The 17,238-nt window shown below is 43.5% G+C and overlaps 1 protein-coding gene across 1 annotated transcript in view; it reads left to right on the plus strand.

The window, feature by feature from the left end:
• The window catches only part of IARS2 (isoleucyl-tRNA synthetase 2, mitochondrial), a 551,921-nt gene that overhangs the window by 398,373 nt on the left and 136,310 nt on the right, over positions 1-17,238 (plus strand). The window contains exons 17-18 of the mRNA XM_085612944.1: positions 9,334-9,459; positions 9,785-9,916. Coding sequence (XP_085469070.1) covers positions 9,334-9,459; positions 9,785-9,916 — 258 coding nt within the window. The remainder of the gene's footprint in view (positions 1-9,333; positions 9,460-9,784; positions 9,917-17,238) is intronic.

Consider the following 17,238-nt stretch of genomic DNA (forward strand, 5'->3'; position numbering starts at 1 on the left):
CCTATATTCCACTCATGGGGTCAGGGTACCTCTACCCTGTTCCCTTATACCTCTTTTCGCTTTTATTTTGAGCCCCCGGGGACTGTCTCATGCTAGATAAAATGGCAGCCACAACTCTCTCCTCAGGTTTCGGCCTACCAATCACGGCATTCCTGTGGGCGCACGGATCCACAGTTACTCACGGAATCGTCGCTAAATATTAATGGCCACAGATATCACTATCTTGATTCTCATAAATTTCTCAACAACTACTGAACAGATTTACACTGGGTAACTGAAAGCGTGATCTGCAACCAATATACAGCTTCCTGACAAATTTTGTGTAATTCTCTCCAACGGTTCGGGCTGGAGGTGTGTCTAAAGGTTCTCTGGGAAATAACATGGGAAACGCACATTTATTTTACCCCCCCCTTTTTCTCTGCCCCCGCTTGACGGATTACCCCAAAACTTTCTGTGTGCAACAAGACTCACTATGACACTTTTGGGGGGAAATTTTGTGACAATTCGTTAAACTACCCCAAAGTTATAGGCAAGTCAAAAAACGCTTTTCCTATGGAAACATGGTCCTAACTAGAACTACCTACTGGCGACAGGCAGTAGGATATATATCCTACTGACTGTAGCCAGTAGGTAGTTCTAGTTAGAACCGCCAGTTGGCGACCACCAGTAGTATGTGTAGGCTTTTACATTCGTTAGCAAATGATGATATCGATTCCTCCAAGTCCACCCAAGTGTTAGCTGATGAGGGCATCAATATTACTAAAGCAGCTAACAGCCCTTATTGCCCACTATCTAGTTTGTCCCAATGATGCTCAAAAATGCCATCGACGTTTATAGCAATCGAGTAGTGGAAGAGCTAAAACAACTCAATAGAACGGGTAATCGCTCCAGGCATCGGAGGGAGCATATGCTACTGCAATACATCAATCTCATGAAAAAATTGAGTGACACTCATGAAGTTATAATTAACAAAGCAAACAAGGGCGGTAACATCGTCTTGTGGCCCAGACAACTATATCTTGAAAAGGCCAACAGACATTTGGGGGATTTAACGTGCTACAAAAAATCCTCAGTTCATGATCTTCGGACAATGAAGGACATTATCTTCAAATATTTATCTGCATGGGAACGGATGGGGCTATTGACCAAAAAGGAGTTCAATTTTTTGAAAAATGAACACCCCATAACACCAGTTATATACTTTATTCCAAAAGTACACACAAATGTGACACCCATTCCTGGTAGGCCAATTATTTCGACTAGAGAAAGCATCATGGAGTCGATGTCCAAATATGTAGATTTTTTTTCTGCAAGAACATTTCACCAGTTTACCCTCTTTTATTAAAGACAATGGAGGCTTTTTGAGAAAGATCAATGATATACAGTGGGACCAAGACTACCTTTTCATTGTAATGGATATAACGTCACTCTATACGAATATCCATCACACGGATGGGTTGATGGCTATTAAGTATTATTTAGATTAAAGACCTATCTATTTATATGAACACAATTGTATGATTCTCAAATGATTGAAATTTGCCTCCATAGCAATTATCTCCTTTTCAACAGGGAAGTGTACCAGCAATTGAGGGGAGTGGCTATGGGGGCATGCTTCTCCGCCAGCTATGCATGTTTGCATGTAGGCTGGTGGGAGGAGCATGTCCTCGGGGCCCAACACAAATTGATGTGGGATGCACATGTTAAACATTTTTGGAGATATATAGATGATGTTTGCATAATATGGAATGGTACTCAAGAAGAGGCACAAGCTTTCGTATTGGCTATTAATGAAAACGAGTTGAATTTAAAAGTTACGGCTGAGATTAGCAATTTCAAGGTAGAATTTTTAGACGTACAGCTCTATTTGAGATGGGGTGTAATTCAAACCAAACTTCATCACAAAGGCACGGCTGGAAATTCCATCCTCCATGCCAGTAGCTCTTACCCCGACACCTCATAAACAGTATCCCTTACGGCAAATTTTTACGGATACGCCGCATCTGTAGTTCCACCATAGATTTGGTTCAGTGTCAACAAGAGGCTGTACAGCATTTAATTGCCCGTGGTTACAAAAATTCTGAAGTGCAGAAAGCACTGTTAAAGGCAAATTCACTCACGAGATAGGTTTGTCTATTACCTAAAGCTGAGAGAGCTATTATCGCTACCATCCCTACCCTCAGCATTCCTGTTGATGATACAGTAAAGGCCATACGATTAATTACAACATTCAGCAAACAAGAGAATAAAATCAGACGAATCATCTGTAAACATTGGCCAATTGTCCTCACGCATATAACGCTAAACCAAATTTTACCAACACTACCGTCCATCATGTTTAGAAGAGCATCTTCCATGTGGGACACACTAGTAAAGAGTAGCCCAGAATACATTCCTACACAAATATGGTTGGGTAAAACGGGTTTTTGCAAGTGCAGTTCATGCCGTGCTTGTACATTCGGCACAAATACTGCTGAATATGTAACCACATTCAGTACAAAACCCATACAAATTAATGTACATATGGGCTCAAGTACGCAGGCAGTACCAAACTCCCGGTATTTAACAGAATTTTACAACATCTGCGGGCGGTGGTGAATTCAGACCCCAATTATCCAGTACCCCGGCATTTTCAGTTAGTACATCATAACAACTTAAAGGAGCTGAAGTACTTTGTCATAGGTGCTGTCCCGATACCTAGACGTGGTGGTAACAGAGAGAGACGTTTACGACAGTTAGAGTCTAACTTCATATTGGCTCTTGACACAAAGATGCCAAATGGTCTTAACACAAGTGAGGACTTGCATAATTTCTTATAAAATAAGTGTATATTAAACATCTCATCCTTAGCACATGTACATCCATGTCAAAAGATTGGGTAGCTTCAATGGGAAATGCTTCGAGCACTCAAGTAAAGTATGTTATGTTTCTTCTTGGTTAGACATGGCACCACTGTGCTTCTTCACACTTTTTTATTGAGAAACAGGTTGTTTGACCAGCCATTATCGGTTTTAGCACACGCACTTTATCAAAATTACTCCGGTATAGAAAGGTGTTTCTGGGCAGCCCCTGTTGTTTTTGATAATTAGAATTTCAGTAAATAAGCACACAGCACTTTTTGTGAGCACTTTAGGTTTTTATAGATAAGATTTATGGGTAATTGCACTGTAACAATTAAGACAGGTGGTTATTCATCTTATAATACAGTTGCCGTGTTTTAGCTGTCAATAGATTGTTGATATTTGTACTAACAATTTTTCTATTTATGGATTTGTCATCAAGTGATTTAGTTGGCAATAGCAGTGTATTTAACCCCTTCAGCGCGGCGCGAATTACCGCGCTATGCTGAAGGTTCGTTGCGCGGGCGGGGCCGTGACGGAGCGGTTCCGTCATCCGCACAGCGCGACCGATGCGCATGACGGAACTGCTCCGTCATGCGCATCGAAAGGGTTAAGGTAACAATATTGTTGATATTAGACACTATAGAGAATCGATAGTGTGTTGTCAGATTTTACGTTTTAAATAACAAACCAAAAACAGTTTAATTTAAAAGGACAGTCGGATTTGCTGGATTGGATATCAATGTAGCACATGAATTATATACATGAATTATATACATTTGTAAGATGTCTCACTTCTATGTCTATTAACTGTGCAAGGTATTTTCTATCACGGGTTGGGGTTGCGCACTATTCAAATGTGGTCACGGTAACGGCGTGTCATGTAATCAAGGCCGAGTCCAGACGGCCGAAACCCGTCATGGCAGGCACTAGCCTGATACAGATGGTGTCCCATTGGCATGAATAAAGCACTTTATTGAGAATTAATTTTGTCTCTGCGAGCGGTGGTCTGTACCTGGGTGAACTCATCGGCAACGTGGTGAGCCGGGATCACAATTTTTATATATATCGCGATCCCGGCTCACCACGTTGCCGATGAGTTCACCCAGGTACGGACCACCACTCGCAGAGACAAAATATATATATGTGTGTGTGTATGTATATGTGTGTGTATATAAATGTGTGTGTATATGTATGTGTGTGTATATGTATCCATATGTGTGTGTGTATATGTATGTGTGTGTATATGTATCCATATGTGTGTGTGTATATGTATGTGTGTATATGTATCCATATATGTGTGTATATGTATGTGTATATGTATATATATGTGTAGTATATATATGTGTATATATGTGTATATGTATATATGTGTGTGTGTATATATATATGTGTGTGTATATATATATATATATACATGTGTGTGTGTGTATATATGTCTGTATGTATATGTATATATATATTCACTGAAAAAACCATAGGTTTCACACACGTTATAGTTAGGAATTAGCATTTAAAAAACCTTGCAAATTCACTGAAAAAACCATAGGTTTCACACATGTTATAGTTAGCAGAAATTTTACTGATAAAAAACCAATGAAATTCCCCCTTTATAGTTAGTGCAGGCAACTATAACTCACGCGACCGCAATCCTCTGCTGATGCTAATACTGTATTTAGACACTTATTTGCCCATGTCTTCTTCCATACATTTTTAGCTATACATATATTACAAATATTTTTTTTTCATAAAGACACATATGTCATCAGCAGAAGATTGCGGTCGCGTGAGTTATAGTTGCCTGCACTAACTATAAAGGGGGAATTTCATTGGTTTTTTATCAGTAAAATTTCCGCTAACTATAACGTGTGAAACCTATGGTTTTTTCAGTGAATTTGCAAGGTTTTTTAAATGCTAATTCCTAACTATAACGTGTGTGAAACCTATGGTTTTTTCAGTGAATTTGTACGGTTTTTAAAATGCTAAGTTACTTTACGCCATTCGTGGCGTGCGCGCCCACTTAACGCAGTTCGTTCCGCGCGCCCACTTTACGCATGCAAGACATTTATAGAGGAGATGGTGTGCACTTCAATGATGAAGGGAACAGAGTCTTCCTCTTGAACCTTAGACTCTGCATCGGTACTTACTTGTAGGTACCACTAAAAAATCATTTCATAAACACAACGGCTCTTTTTAGAGCCCGCTAATATCTAAACACTTAAATCTGATTTTCATTTTTTTTTTTTTTTTTTTTCTACCGTACGCTTACCGTAAGCTTACCGTACGCGTACCCCGTGATTTTTTTTAAAATCAATAAATGTTTTCTTTGTACTTTTCTGTCCTTCTTTGACCCCCTTACAAATGTTAGGGGGTCTGTAACTCTCCTCATTGCCCCCTTTCCTTGTTTTCACTCTTTTTTTTCAGAGTGAAATACACAAAATGGCGGCCGCCGCTTCCTGGTTTCGACCGATTCGAATGTTTACTAAGATCTAAGAGCCAATCAGAATCGCGCTCGCGCACACCACCGTACGCTTACCGTAAGCGTACGGTAAGCGTACCGTAAGCGGGCTCAGATATATATATTGATTTAAAGGCTATTTTCTCAGAATCTACTGAACAGATTTACACCAAACCTACAAAAGGCACTTCCTTGACCTAGGGACTACCTCTCTGCCAAATTTTGAGTAATTCTGTTCAGCCGTTCGGGCTGTAGCTCGTTCTAAAGGTCCTATGGAAAAATGCATGGGAAAAACGCGTTTTGGGACCCCCCTTTTATCTCAGCCCCCGCTTGACGGATCCCCCCGAGACTTTCAGGGTAGGAGCGGAGCGTAGCGCCCCACCTATTTTGAGAAATTCGCGAGGATTCGTCGACCGGCGCCAAAGTTATTCAAAATAGAATGTTGAGGTTTTCCTATGGAAACGTGGTCCTAACTATAACTACCTACTGGCGACCGCCAGTAGGTAATGTGTATATGTATATATATGAGTGTTTATGTGTATGTGTGTATATGTATATATGTGTGTGTGTGTGTGTGTGTGTGTGTGTGTGTGTGTGTGTGTGTATATATATATATGTGTGTGTGTATATGTGTGTGTATATGTGTGTGTATATGTATATATGTGTGTGTATGTGTATATATATATGTGTGTGTGTGTATATATATATGTGTGTGTGTATGTGTATATATATATGTGTGTGTGTATATGTATATATATTACCTACTGGCGGTCGCCAGTAGGTAGTTATAGTTAGGACCCTGTTTCCATAGGAAAAGCGCAACATTCTATTTTGAATAACTTTGGCGCCGGTCGACGAATCCTCGCCAAAATAGGTGGGGCGCTGAGCTCCGCTCCTACCCTGAAAGTCTCGGGGGGATTCGTCAAGCGGGGGCTGAGATAAAAGGGGGGTCCCAAAACGCGTTTTTCCCATGCATTTTTCCATAGGACCTTTAGACACAGCTACAGCCCGAACGGCTGAACAGAGTTCCTTGAAATTTGGCAGAGAGGTAGTCCTCAGGTCAAGGAAGTGCCTTTTGTAGGTCTGGTGTAAATCTGTTCAGTAGTTCCTGAGAAAATAGCCTTTAAATCAATATATATATCTGAGCCAGCTTACGGTGCGCTTACGGTGCGCTTACCGTACGCGTACGGTGACGTGCGCGAGCGCGATTCTGATTGGCTGATCTTAGTAAACATTCGAATCGGTCGAAACCAGGAAGCGGCGGCCGCCATTTTCTCTCTCGCACTCTGACAGGGGATTGAAAAACAAAGGGCAAAAACATGTAAAGGGGCTGTTTAGACAGCTCCCAAGCACCTAGCCATATTGAGGGAGTCCCCAACGATCCCCCAAGTGAAAAAAGGCAATTTTATTTTTTTCGAAAATTTCGCCGATTACGCTTACTGGGGCGTACGGTAAAAAATAAAAAAAAAAAAAAAAAAAATATCCACACTCTCACCACCCCATGTGCAATTGGCGCCCGAAGGGCACCATTTGTGCATGGCATATCTGAGATACGCAAAACATATATTTTACCTGTCACAACGATGCTCATCATATGTCCTCCATGTGCGCACGGTGCGCGAAGCGCATCGTGCATTCATGGCCCATCTAGCGTAACGTGGGCACGCGGTGCGCGAAGCGCACCGCGTGCTCACTGTGCGCGCACGGTGCGCGAAGCGCTCCGTGCGCGCACGGAACGAACTGCGTTAAGTGGGCGCGCACGCCACGAATGGCGTAAAGTAACTTAGCATTTAAAAAACCGTACAAATTCACTGAAAAAACCATAGTTTTCACACACGTTATAGTTAGGAATTAGCATTTAAAAAACCTTGCAAATTCACTGAAAAAACCATAGGTTTCACACATGTTATAGTTAGCTGGACATTTTACTGATAAAAAACCAATGAAATTCCCCCGTTATAGTTACTGTAGGCAACTATAACTCACGCGACCGTAATCCTCTGCTGATGACATATGTGTCTTTATGAAAAAAAAATATTTGTAATATATGTATAGTTAAAATTTAATGGAAGAAGACATGGGCAAATAAGTGTCTAAATACAGTATTAGCATCAGCAGAGGATTACGGTCGCGTGAGTTATAGTTGCCTACAGTAACTATAACGGGGGAATTTCATTGGTTTTTTATCAGTAAAATGTCCAGCTAACTATAACATGTGTGAAACCTATGTTTTTTTCAGTGAATATATATATGTGTGTGTGTATATATATATATATATGTGTGTGTGTGTATATGTATGTATATATATATATATGTGTGTGTATATGTTTAGTTAGGAACTAGTCACCATTGGAAAAGCATTTTTAACCTGCCTATAACTTTGGAGTTGTTTGACCAATCGTCATGAAATGTTCCCAAAAATGTAGGTCTGTGTGTCATGGAAAGTTTAGAGGTGATCCGTGCAGTGGGGACCAAGAAGTAGGGGCACGAAATAAGGGTGCGTTTATAATGTTAATTCCTATAGGAACGCGTTTTTGAACCTACAGCCCGAATTGCTGGACAGAATGACACCAAGTTTGCCGGATAAAAAAGAAATGCGGGCTCCCATGCTTGCTTATAAATAACTCTGAGGTGGGCCAGGTCCCAGGGCATTATACTAAATATAGGAGGGGGCACATGGGGCCTCCCTCCTCAGGCTATTCAAAGCCCCTGGGACCGCCACCTCCCAGGGTGAGTTTTCATTATGAATGCGGCCAGACCCACTGCACCCCCGCCCCCAAGCCCGGGGGGGCTGCCATCTCCCTGGGGCTATTACCAATTATGTGGGGCGGCCTCGCGCACCCCCCAGCCCCGGGGACCGCCACCTCCCCGGGGCTAATTAAAACAATATGGGGGGCCTTGCGGACCCCCCGTGCCCCGGGGACAGCCATCTCCCTGGGGCTAATTTCAATAATATTGGGGGGGGGGGGGGGGGGGGGAGGGGGGGGGGGTCATGTGCCCACCCCTGGAATATTGCAGTTTGCTATGGCTTGGCGGGAGCACCGCTCCCACCAAGCCATAGCAAACACTGCTTCGCTTCATGGAAGCGAAGTGGAACAGAATTGCTTGTGGACAGAGGGAGCTGCAAGTTAGCCCTATGGAAGGGAGTCTGTTCATTGGTTCGATTGAAAGCAGAAGGTTCCCAAGGAGTGCCTCATCCCCTGTTATCGCACAATATGCAGGAAGAAACCACAACTTGTCAGCCCACCGAACGTCTGCTTCCTCATCCTCCTTCACACACCACAGCCCCTACCTACCACATAGGCAGAATACATGGCTGTGAAGACCAGCATCTCATACCTGCAGACTTAGTGGTGAATCTGCAGTATCTCTTCTGCTGCTGTCACCCTCTGTCGTTGTCCTCGAATCTCTGCGGAGCCATAGGAGATGGGCAACCCAATATCAGAAGAGTGAGGTACATTGTTCCACAATACCCTACTTTTTACGTTGTTGATGGATAGTCTCTTCAGAATGTAACATGTTAGGGCTTCAATGCAGGAACCCTCTAGACTCATGGTACATGTTTCTTAAAATATACAACACTGAAAACCGTCTTGCACAGTATTCCTGTAAGGGTTCTGTGGCATCCAATTGAGATCTGACATGATGGCTGACTTTTTGATCTGCCACATTCTACATCCTATCCCTTCTAGAATATAACATGAAAACCTTTCATTCAAGTTGTACTTAAATGAGCCAGTTGCTTTATTCTGTCTGTATTTCACTGTGCATGACTAACTCAAAGTACTCACGCATGGGTGTCCTGAGCGGATGGCAAATTAGCTTTGAATGTCATGGTATACAATTTTGTAGTTTTATAATAAACAATTCTTCTTCATCATTTTCCCCCATCTGCTATGAATTTTATAAACAGTTCCTGGAAGGTATTTAATGCATACTTGTGCTTTAAGCTAAAACAATTTATAAATAAACACAAATGATTGTGATACACAACTTAAAAACTGGTTATTTGAATATCGATTCATCCTTTCATAGGACAAAACTAAAGAACCTCCTTATGGTGCTGATGTTCTTCGCTGGTGGGTTGCCGAGTCCAACGTTTTTACTGAAGTTTTTATTGGGCCAATTGTGCTAAATTCTGCCAGGGATGATATCAACAAGGTAAGATCAAACAAATGAAATAAAAAATATTAATTTGTATATTTATCTTGGTGTCATGGGTCTCGGAATTGCAACTTTAAGTTAGTTATCTCTCGAATTAAAGATAAATTCATAACTTCCATTAAATAACAGTGTACAATAATTTAGAAAAATGTATTTTCCTTGTTCTAACTTACACTGCAGGAGCACATGTTTTGTTTTAATTGTTTGCAAATTCTCGAATGATCTATCATGTCTAGTAATTGCTGAAAAAGATTTATGTGGCTTTATATGGATGATATTCCATATTTCATGTTTTTTTCCAATTGTCTTTTTTCATTATTAGCTCCGAAATACACTGCGCTTCATGCTGGGGAATTTGGCCAACTTCCATCCAGATACAGATTCCGTACCCACAAAAGAGATGTATGTTCTAGATCAATATATGCTACACATACTGCAAGATTATACTAGCAAGGTAAGAGTAGTAATAAATACTGGATGTTTTTTTGTAAAGATTGAACATAACTGCGATTAACATGTTGTAATGTTCGATGGTAATCATTACCTCAACAATCCCAATTTCAGAATCGATTAGCTGCACTACAGAAGATGATAATGCTTTTTAAAATATATTTATTTGCATAAACCAACAAATGTAACAAACCATTCACAATGCATGTGAATGATATCACCGTTTCCCTGTAGAATATTGCATCTAAGTACATACCATTATTTTTTCCATTCAGCTCTTCTATTTATCACTGATGGTATCTCTAGCACCCACCCTTTCCGGACATACATATTTGACTGTGTGTAACACGTGTATACTACATACAGTACTAGCATTGAGTCCATAATGTGGAACAAATTCTTATGCATATCACTCTTGTCGAGCAACACACCTCCTGCACACATAGCCCATATGCCCTCAGGAGCTCTCAGACCCTTCATTGCCACTGCAATCATCCAGTTCTGTCTCTCAGCTGAGAGCATTTGTCATTTTCACCCAATGGGAAATTTCCTCGGCTGCTTTGTCATCAGACCTAACCTCTTTCAATCTTCTCTCATATGCTTGTGGCCATTCCGTCACATCCCTCAACCAGGCAGTGGCAGTTGGAACTCTCGTGGATAGCCAGCAAATTGCTATACGCCGTACTGAAGATGATATTACTTAAGTGAATGCAAGTGCATGTTGCTCAGTTGCTTTTTTCTTTGATTGACAACCCAAAAAAATACCTCATTGATTGTCTTCTGCTATTTCTGGCTGTGGATAACGAGCAGTCAAGTATCTCGGACAGCAGCTATCTTCAACTGTTTCTAGGATAGCATCGCATAGAATGCATCGTGTTGGTTGGTGGCTGACCTAGATTTCAAATCCAGCCTATTGCTTGAAGCAGGTACACTTCTTCTTCCAACAATATCTACAAAGAAGAAGTCTACCCACTAGGCAGTTTTTGTAATGTGGTGTAGAGATTTCTAAGAGTACTTTAGACCATATGTCTCTGAGCACAGTGCGTACCTGGGTCACAGACCAGCTACCTAATGAGATCTGCACTGCTTTATATTTGAAAGTTACATCTGCCTTTTCCCGTCTTATATTGCGTCCTCTTATTCTTGGGCTGCACATTTGCATGGTGGAAGCTGTCCTCTTTGATGCCTTTGAGACCGATGCAAATGGAACCTGGCCTGGTAGTTAGGGCTGGACTGATCCCATGTGGTGCAGGGTCAAGACTGATTTGCATATGGCTGGGTCCAATTTGAAATGGCGTGGTGAGCAAAAACACTATAGCTTTAGGCCCAGATCTCGGTACTGACATTGGTCACCATTCCGAGTGGGACGGATATGCCCAGATGTGGGTTCCGCGCTTGCCATTCCACTGGATTCAAGCTATCTTGGCTTGTGAGGGGTGATGCCTCGAAACTTGTCCTAGGATGCTTGTTTCCGGTCCAGGGAGGACTTGGCCTGGCAGTTCGGGCTGGACTGTTCCCATGGGGAGCAGGGTCAAGACCGATTTGCATATGGCTGGGTCCACAACGGAGTGGCGTGTTGAGCAAAAAAATGATGAATTTAGGCCCAGATCTCTGTACTGGGAGTGAGTGTTTGACATTGTTCAGAATTTCGTTCATCAATTGGTTTTTTTTGCATTTGAGGCAGATGACGGGCACTTTAAAACAACTGAGTTTTCATTATTATTCTCTAGCTCAGGCTTCCGTAGGGTTCTCTTCCTTACTTTCAGCTTCCATAATAACCATTTGAGTACAGTGTTAGGAAGCTGGCTCTTTATATACTGTACCAAAGTAAGGTATAGTGTGCACAGATACCAGTGGATCTCCAAAGGCTTACAGAGGCTGAAGTAGAGAATACCTTTCCTCTCTATTTGTGGCAGTGTGAGCGAGCAGTAAGGCTTTATCAGAGTGTAGTATTAAGCATTTATTGTACACACTCAGACAAGAAATTATGTCACACACTCAAAAACTGAAGTCAGACTAATTGTTTGTATCAAAAATATTTCTTTGTTGTAGTTTATTTTTAGAACCAAGCCAGACTTCATGCCGGTAAGTAAAAATAGTACTTTTCTGATAATGCAGTTGAATGTAGATACAGGTAGGTCAAATGTTCAGAAACAGTTACAATTACTTTTCCATTACTTTTTAATTACTTTGTGAGTTACTTTTTAGATTACTTTTTCTACTCAGTGTGATATGCCTAGATATCACAATGGGAGATTTCCTAGATAAAAGGTAAGTAAAACAGTTTTTATCAAAACACAGTTCCTTAGGTTTCCATACAAAACACCCTCAACACTTAGAAGTTTTTCAGAGGACAAGAGTCAATGCAATCCTATAGAAAAAAATGGGGTGGCCGTTTTGCAGGTAGATAAACTGTCTTGAGGGTTGAGGTTGTGGGTTTAGAACAAGTTTTCCCCCATGGTCAAGGATGCACTCGCAAATAACCCTCAGCGGTACTGGGGCAGGCGGGTGCAGAGTGCTGAGGCCCAATGTTATCCAATAAGGGAGAGGGGGCCTCCGGTTTGTGGCTTCTCGCCGGCATGCCACTTGAATGTGGGAGCAAAGCTCCCAGGGTTTAGCTCAGGGCAGCAAAGGGGTATCCGAGCTAGCTCACAAGGTGCACCCACTGCAGCACAGAAGTGGCCGGGTGCAGAATGCTGATTTGGCGTTGGGTACCCTGTTGTTTACAATGGGAGTTGCTGGTTTTGGATTTTGTCTGCAGGCTCCGTCTAGGAAGTCAACCGGGAGGGACCAACCTCTAGGCAGATAAGTTGGAGGGCTCGGGGACGTAGGTGCACCTCAGGTCCTCTTCTCCAGGGCGCAGGGCGGCTGGATGCAGAGGTTTCTTTTGAGGTCGAATTTCAGCTTACCAGTCCACTAAGGCTGGGTGGTCTGGTGCAGAGGGTGTGGGCGACGTCGGTGAGTCCTGGAGGTGTCAATCCATGGTGGACTCTGACTCTGGAGTGCTGGGCGGACCTCGCTGGGACCAGTGGGCCACTCGGGCCTTAGGAGTCGGTGCAGTGGTGGTTCCAGGCATCGGGTTTCTTCTTCCTCAGCAGGCTCGGAGTCTTTCTTTAGTGTTTCTTTTGAACCTAGCTGCTGTTCACAGTCCTCTCAGGAGTTCTGGAGGTTGCTGGCTGCAGGGCCAAGTCAGTTCTTCTCTGCAGTCTCCTTTGCTGGGCGTCTTCTTTATTCCTTTTTTCTTTGTAGGCTGCGGGAATCTGTCTTCTTGGTTCAGGGCTCCCCCTAAACACTGCATTTAGGGGGCTTTTTAGGGGTCTTATGGTCAGTAGCCAATGGGCTACTGACCTTAGGGTGACTACACTCTTGGTTTGCTCACCCGACGTGGAGGAGTGGGCACAATCCCTAATCCTGTTTGGAGACTGCCTGCCATCTACAAGATGGCGGGCACTGAAGAGTGGGCTTCACCTCACTTCCCCTACCTGAGGGGTGGGGTTGGCAGAGGTGGGCACACCTTCTGGCCTGCCCTATTTTTTTCTGCCTGGCTTCCCGCCGAAAAGGGGGTGAGACAAGAAGGGGGCCTGCTCCTGATAGCAGGAGAGGCTGGGGGCGTGTTACAAAGGCAGCAAGGCCTTTGTAGCTCCCCTGCCACAGATGGCTCTTCTTGACCTGGGGGAGGTGTGAACACATCCGCCCAGAAGAGGCTTTGTTTCTAGGCCCAGGGAGTGAAGGCTCCCACCCCAGGAGTCTAGAAACATGTCTTGTGGTGGCAGGCTGGTGTTTACCAGTCAGGAAACCCACTAGAGACTGGTCGTTTTTCAGGGTGCATCTTTAAAATGCCCTCTGAGTGCATTGCATAGGAACTCCCACACTGGCATCATTGTGGGTTAGTATGCTGAGATATTAGCTACCAAGTGTCCCAGAATTCAGTAAAGCCATTATGGTGCTGTGGAGTTCGTAGTGACAAACTCACAGACCATAGGCTCTTTTATGGCTCTAATGCACTTACAATGTCTAAGAATGGACTTAAACACTGTAAGGGTACAGTGATTATGCAACTATACCCCCACCAGTGGTATAGTGGACCCAGCTAGAGAGGTGTCTTACCTATACCATAGCAGTGGGTTGCAGGCATGGCACACAAGTATGTGTGCCATGTTGACTCTTCACTTTTCTCTGCACCAAAACACACAGCCTGCAATAGCAGTATGTGTGCATTAAGGTATAGGACCTCTAAGGATGGCACAGTCTGTGCTGCAGCCCTTGGAGTCCTTCCCTGGTCACAGTGTCTTTGGTACCCATGGTACATTTTAAATGGGACTTACATGTGGCCTGCGAATTACCAATTGTGAGTACCAATGTACAGTTTTGGGAAAGAACACTTGCCCTGGGAACCTGATTGACAGGGACTCAGGGCGCATCAAGTCAAAGTACATCAGAAATCTGGCAAATAGTGGGGGGGTTACTGCAACAGAAACCCAGTTTCCTACGTGTGTTCCACTGACCTTGATCAATGTTGCATTATCCAACATGTGCCGTACTTGATTATACATTTCTCTGTGCAACTATCTTACATGCAAGAGTTTCCATTTGCATTAAGAATTTTATATATTCCTCACAGTCATTTCCCAAAGTCATGGATGTTGCCTGTCTTAGTAGTGAACAGAAACCCCTTAATGTTCTGCATGGTCATCACTACATATGCCTCCCTTATTGCATCAATGGCTAAACCCTTCAGACCAACGCTCAACTACATTTCCCCTGTCTGCCCTGAACTTACTTCCTGACCCGACATCTCACCTATCTTTTCTGAGCTATACCCCACCTGAGGTGTTTTTCAGCTTAATCCAGGTACGTTTCTCCAGGTCTTATTGCTTCTTGTTGTCTCTTCTACTCCCAGTCATAACGTTGAATTACAATTCACATGCTTTCTTTCACTTATGTTTTGAGAATAAAGCATATCAACTGTGGGTGATCCTACTGTCCCGCTCCCATTTATGTCAAGTAAAGTATATTGGGATGAGGGATGAAAGATTGCCTTCCTGACTGGGAGTCCGTCATTATGGCCTAAACATCCAGGCGCCTACCACACTGTATTTTCTTCAGCTTCTTCAGTTTTCACAACACCTTTATCTGTGACACATATTCATCCTTATTAGCCCCAGTAATCTATCTGTCTCTTTAACCTACACCTCCTGTTCTTAACTGGCACCAATAAAGTTGCTCGCCGTTGAATTTGGCACTCAACTTAAAAATCGGCACCTACACACAATCCCAAATGGTGGATACCGCACTCTTGGGTGAAACTCGGGGGTCATCTGACCCAGGTGACAGATAAAGCAAACTATAGAGATACATCTGCATCACACTAGCTTATTCTTCTCCATTTCGCCCCTAACCTTTTCTGCCACATTCAAAGCCTTTTCACCCTGCTGTAGTGACGAAAGCACCTCATCATGCAACTCCAGGCTCTGGGCTTGTTTTGCTTTACGGGCTTACTGGGAGGGTGTGTTCAGGGCATTGGCCACGTGCACGGACAGGGAAGTATCGTAAACATGTGAGACCTGCATCAGTGGCATCTTCTTCAGAACCAAAAAGCATAAAGCTTCCACCCGGTTTTTGGATTTGGGTTTCATTGTGGCTAAGCGACTGATTACTCGCTGCTGGAAAGCGGCTGAGCCTCCGTCGACAAAGGCCTGGTTCCTCTCCATGCTGAATTGGGCGAAGCGGTCTCTCTGGTTCGAGAGGACACGATGGGATTGCGTAAATTTCCTATGTCCGCTGCATGGAACACTATGCTGTGCGTACTACAGGGGCTGTTGCTACTGGACGTCCAAACTGACATTTCCACAACAGATTGTAGTGATCAAGTCCACTCAGTTGAGATGTTTCAAAGAGATTTATTTCAAGTTGATAAAAGATCACAGGTAGATTATAAGTAGATCAAATCAAGACCAAGTCTAAATCAGATAAAGACCCCACCAGGAGCAGCCAGCAGGCAGCTCAGCCCAGTCAACTGTCCCTTCTCTGACAGACTCCCCAACATTCTGATAGCATCATCACATTAACATTCCACTAGTGATTAAATAACATTGGATTGACATTAGCAGGATATAACACAGATACTTAGAGCGGTTTCTTTGGTTGGGTCTGTGACTTGCGCTTCGAATTACTGCACGGTCTTAGTCCCTCCCGACCCCACACCGGATGGTCATTTCTACTGAATATTAGGATGTGCATCTATAGGATGATTGTTGTTAATATGCACTCTACAATTATGGTCAAAAGAGATCGAGTGAGTATGAGATCCCATCTTCCCCCTTTAGTAGTCGCTAACTCACAACTGGATATACATTTTAAAATATAAAAGAAGCACTAGACTAATATTATTAATTAGAATCCATTTCGGGGAGGGGCCGGCAGATTTCTTTCACATGGTCTGGTCTGGTCTTGCCCCCGCCTGGACACCTTCTGGACGGAGATCAAGGCTGAACTAACTGAAGTCCTGGGGTGGGAGGTGACCCGCGACTAGCGCTGTTGGGGATCACAGAGGGGCTAGATGGTACACGTAACGAGAAATTCTTCCTAACTACGGCTCTGGTGGTGGCCAAAAGAGATATTGCGGCCGCCTGGAAGCAGGCGGACCCGCCCACGGGGGCCAAATGGAGGAGAGGGGTGGACTGGTGTGCTGCGCAGGAGCGGTCGCTGTATGCGGCCCGGGGGTGTCCCAAAAGATTCCACAAAATATGGGGGAGATGGCTAGGGGGTGTGAATTAGGGGGAGGGATGCGTTGGGTGGGTTTGGAGGGGTGGGGATGGGAGAGAATGCTCATGCTATTGTTTATCATTGCTTTCGTGTCAGGCCTGGTTGATGCCATGTTCAACACACTTATGTATGTCCTCCTTGATTTTACTGCCTATGTGAAAATAAAAAGTTGTTTATCAAAAAAAAATTAGAATCCATTTCTTGCATGCAACAAGAATGCCTCCCCTTAAACACGAGGCACTGCACCAATAAAGTTGCTCGCCGTTGAATTTGGCACTCAACTTAAAAATCGGCACCTACACACAATCCCAAATGGTGGATACCGCACTCTTGGGTGAAACTCGGGGGTCATCTGACCCAGGTGACAGATAAAGCAAACTATAGAGATACATCTGCATCACACTAGCTTATTCTTCTCCATTTCGCCCCTAACCTTTTCTGCCACATTCAAAGCCTTTTCACCCTGCTGTAGTGACGAAAGCACCTCATCATGCAACTCCAGGCTCTGGGCTTGTTTTGCTTTACGGGCTTACTGGGAGGGTGTGTTCAGGGCATTGGCCA

This window comes from Triturus cristatus, chromosome 6 (genome assembly GCF_964204655.1).
Source record: "Triturus cristatus chromosome 6, aTriCri1.1, whole genome shotgun sequence".
Lineage (NCBI taxonomy): Eukaryota > Metazoa > Chordata > Amphibia > Caudata > Salamandridae > Triturus > Triturus cristatus.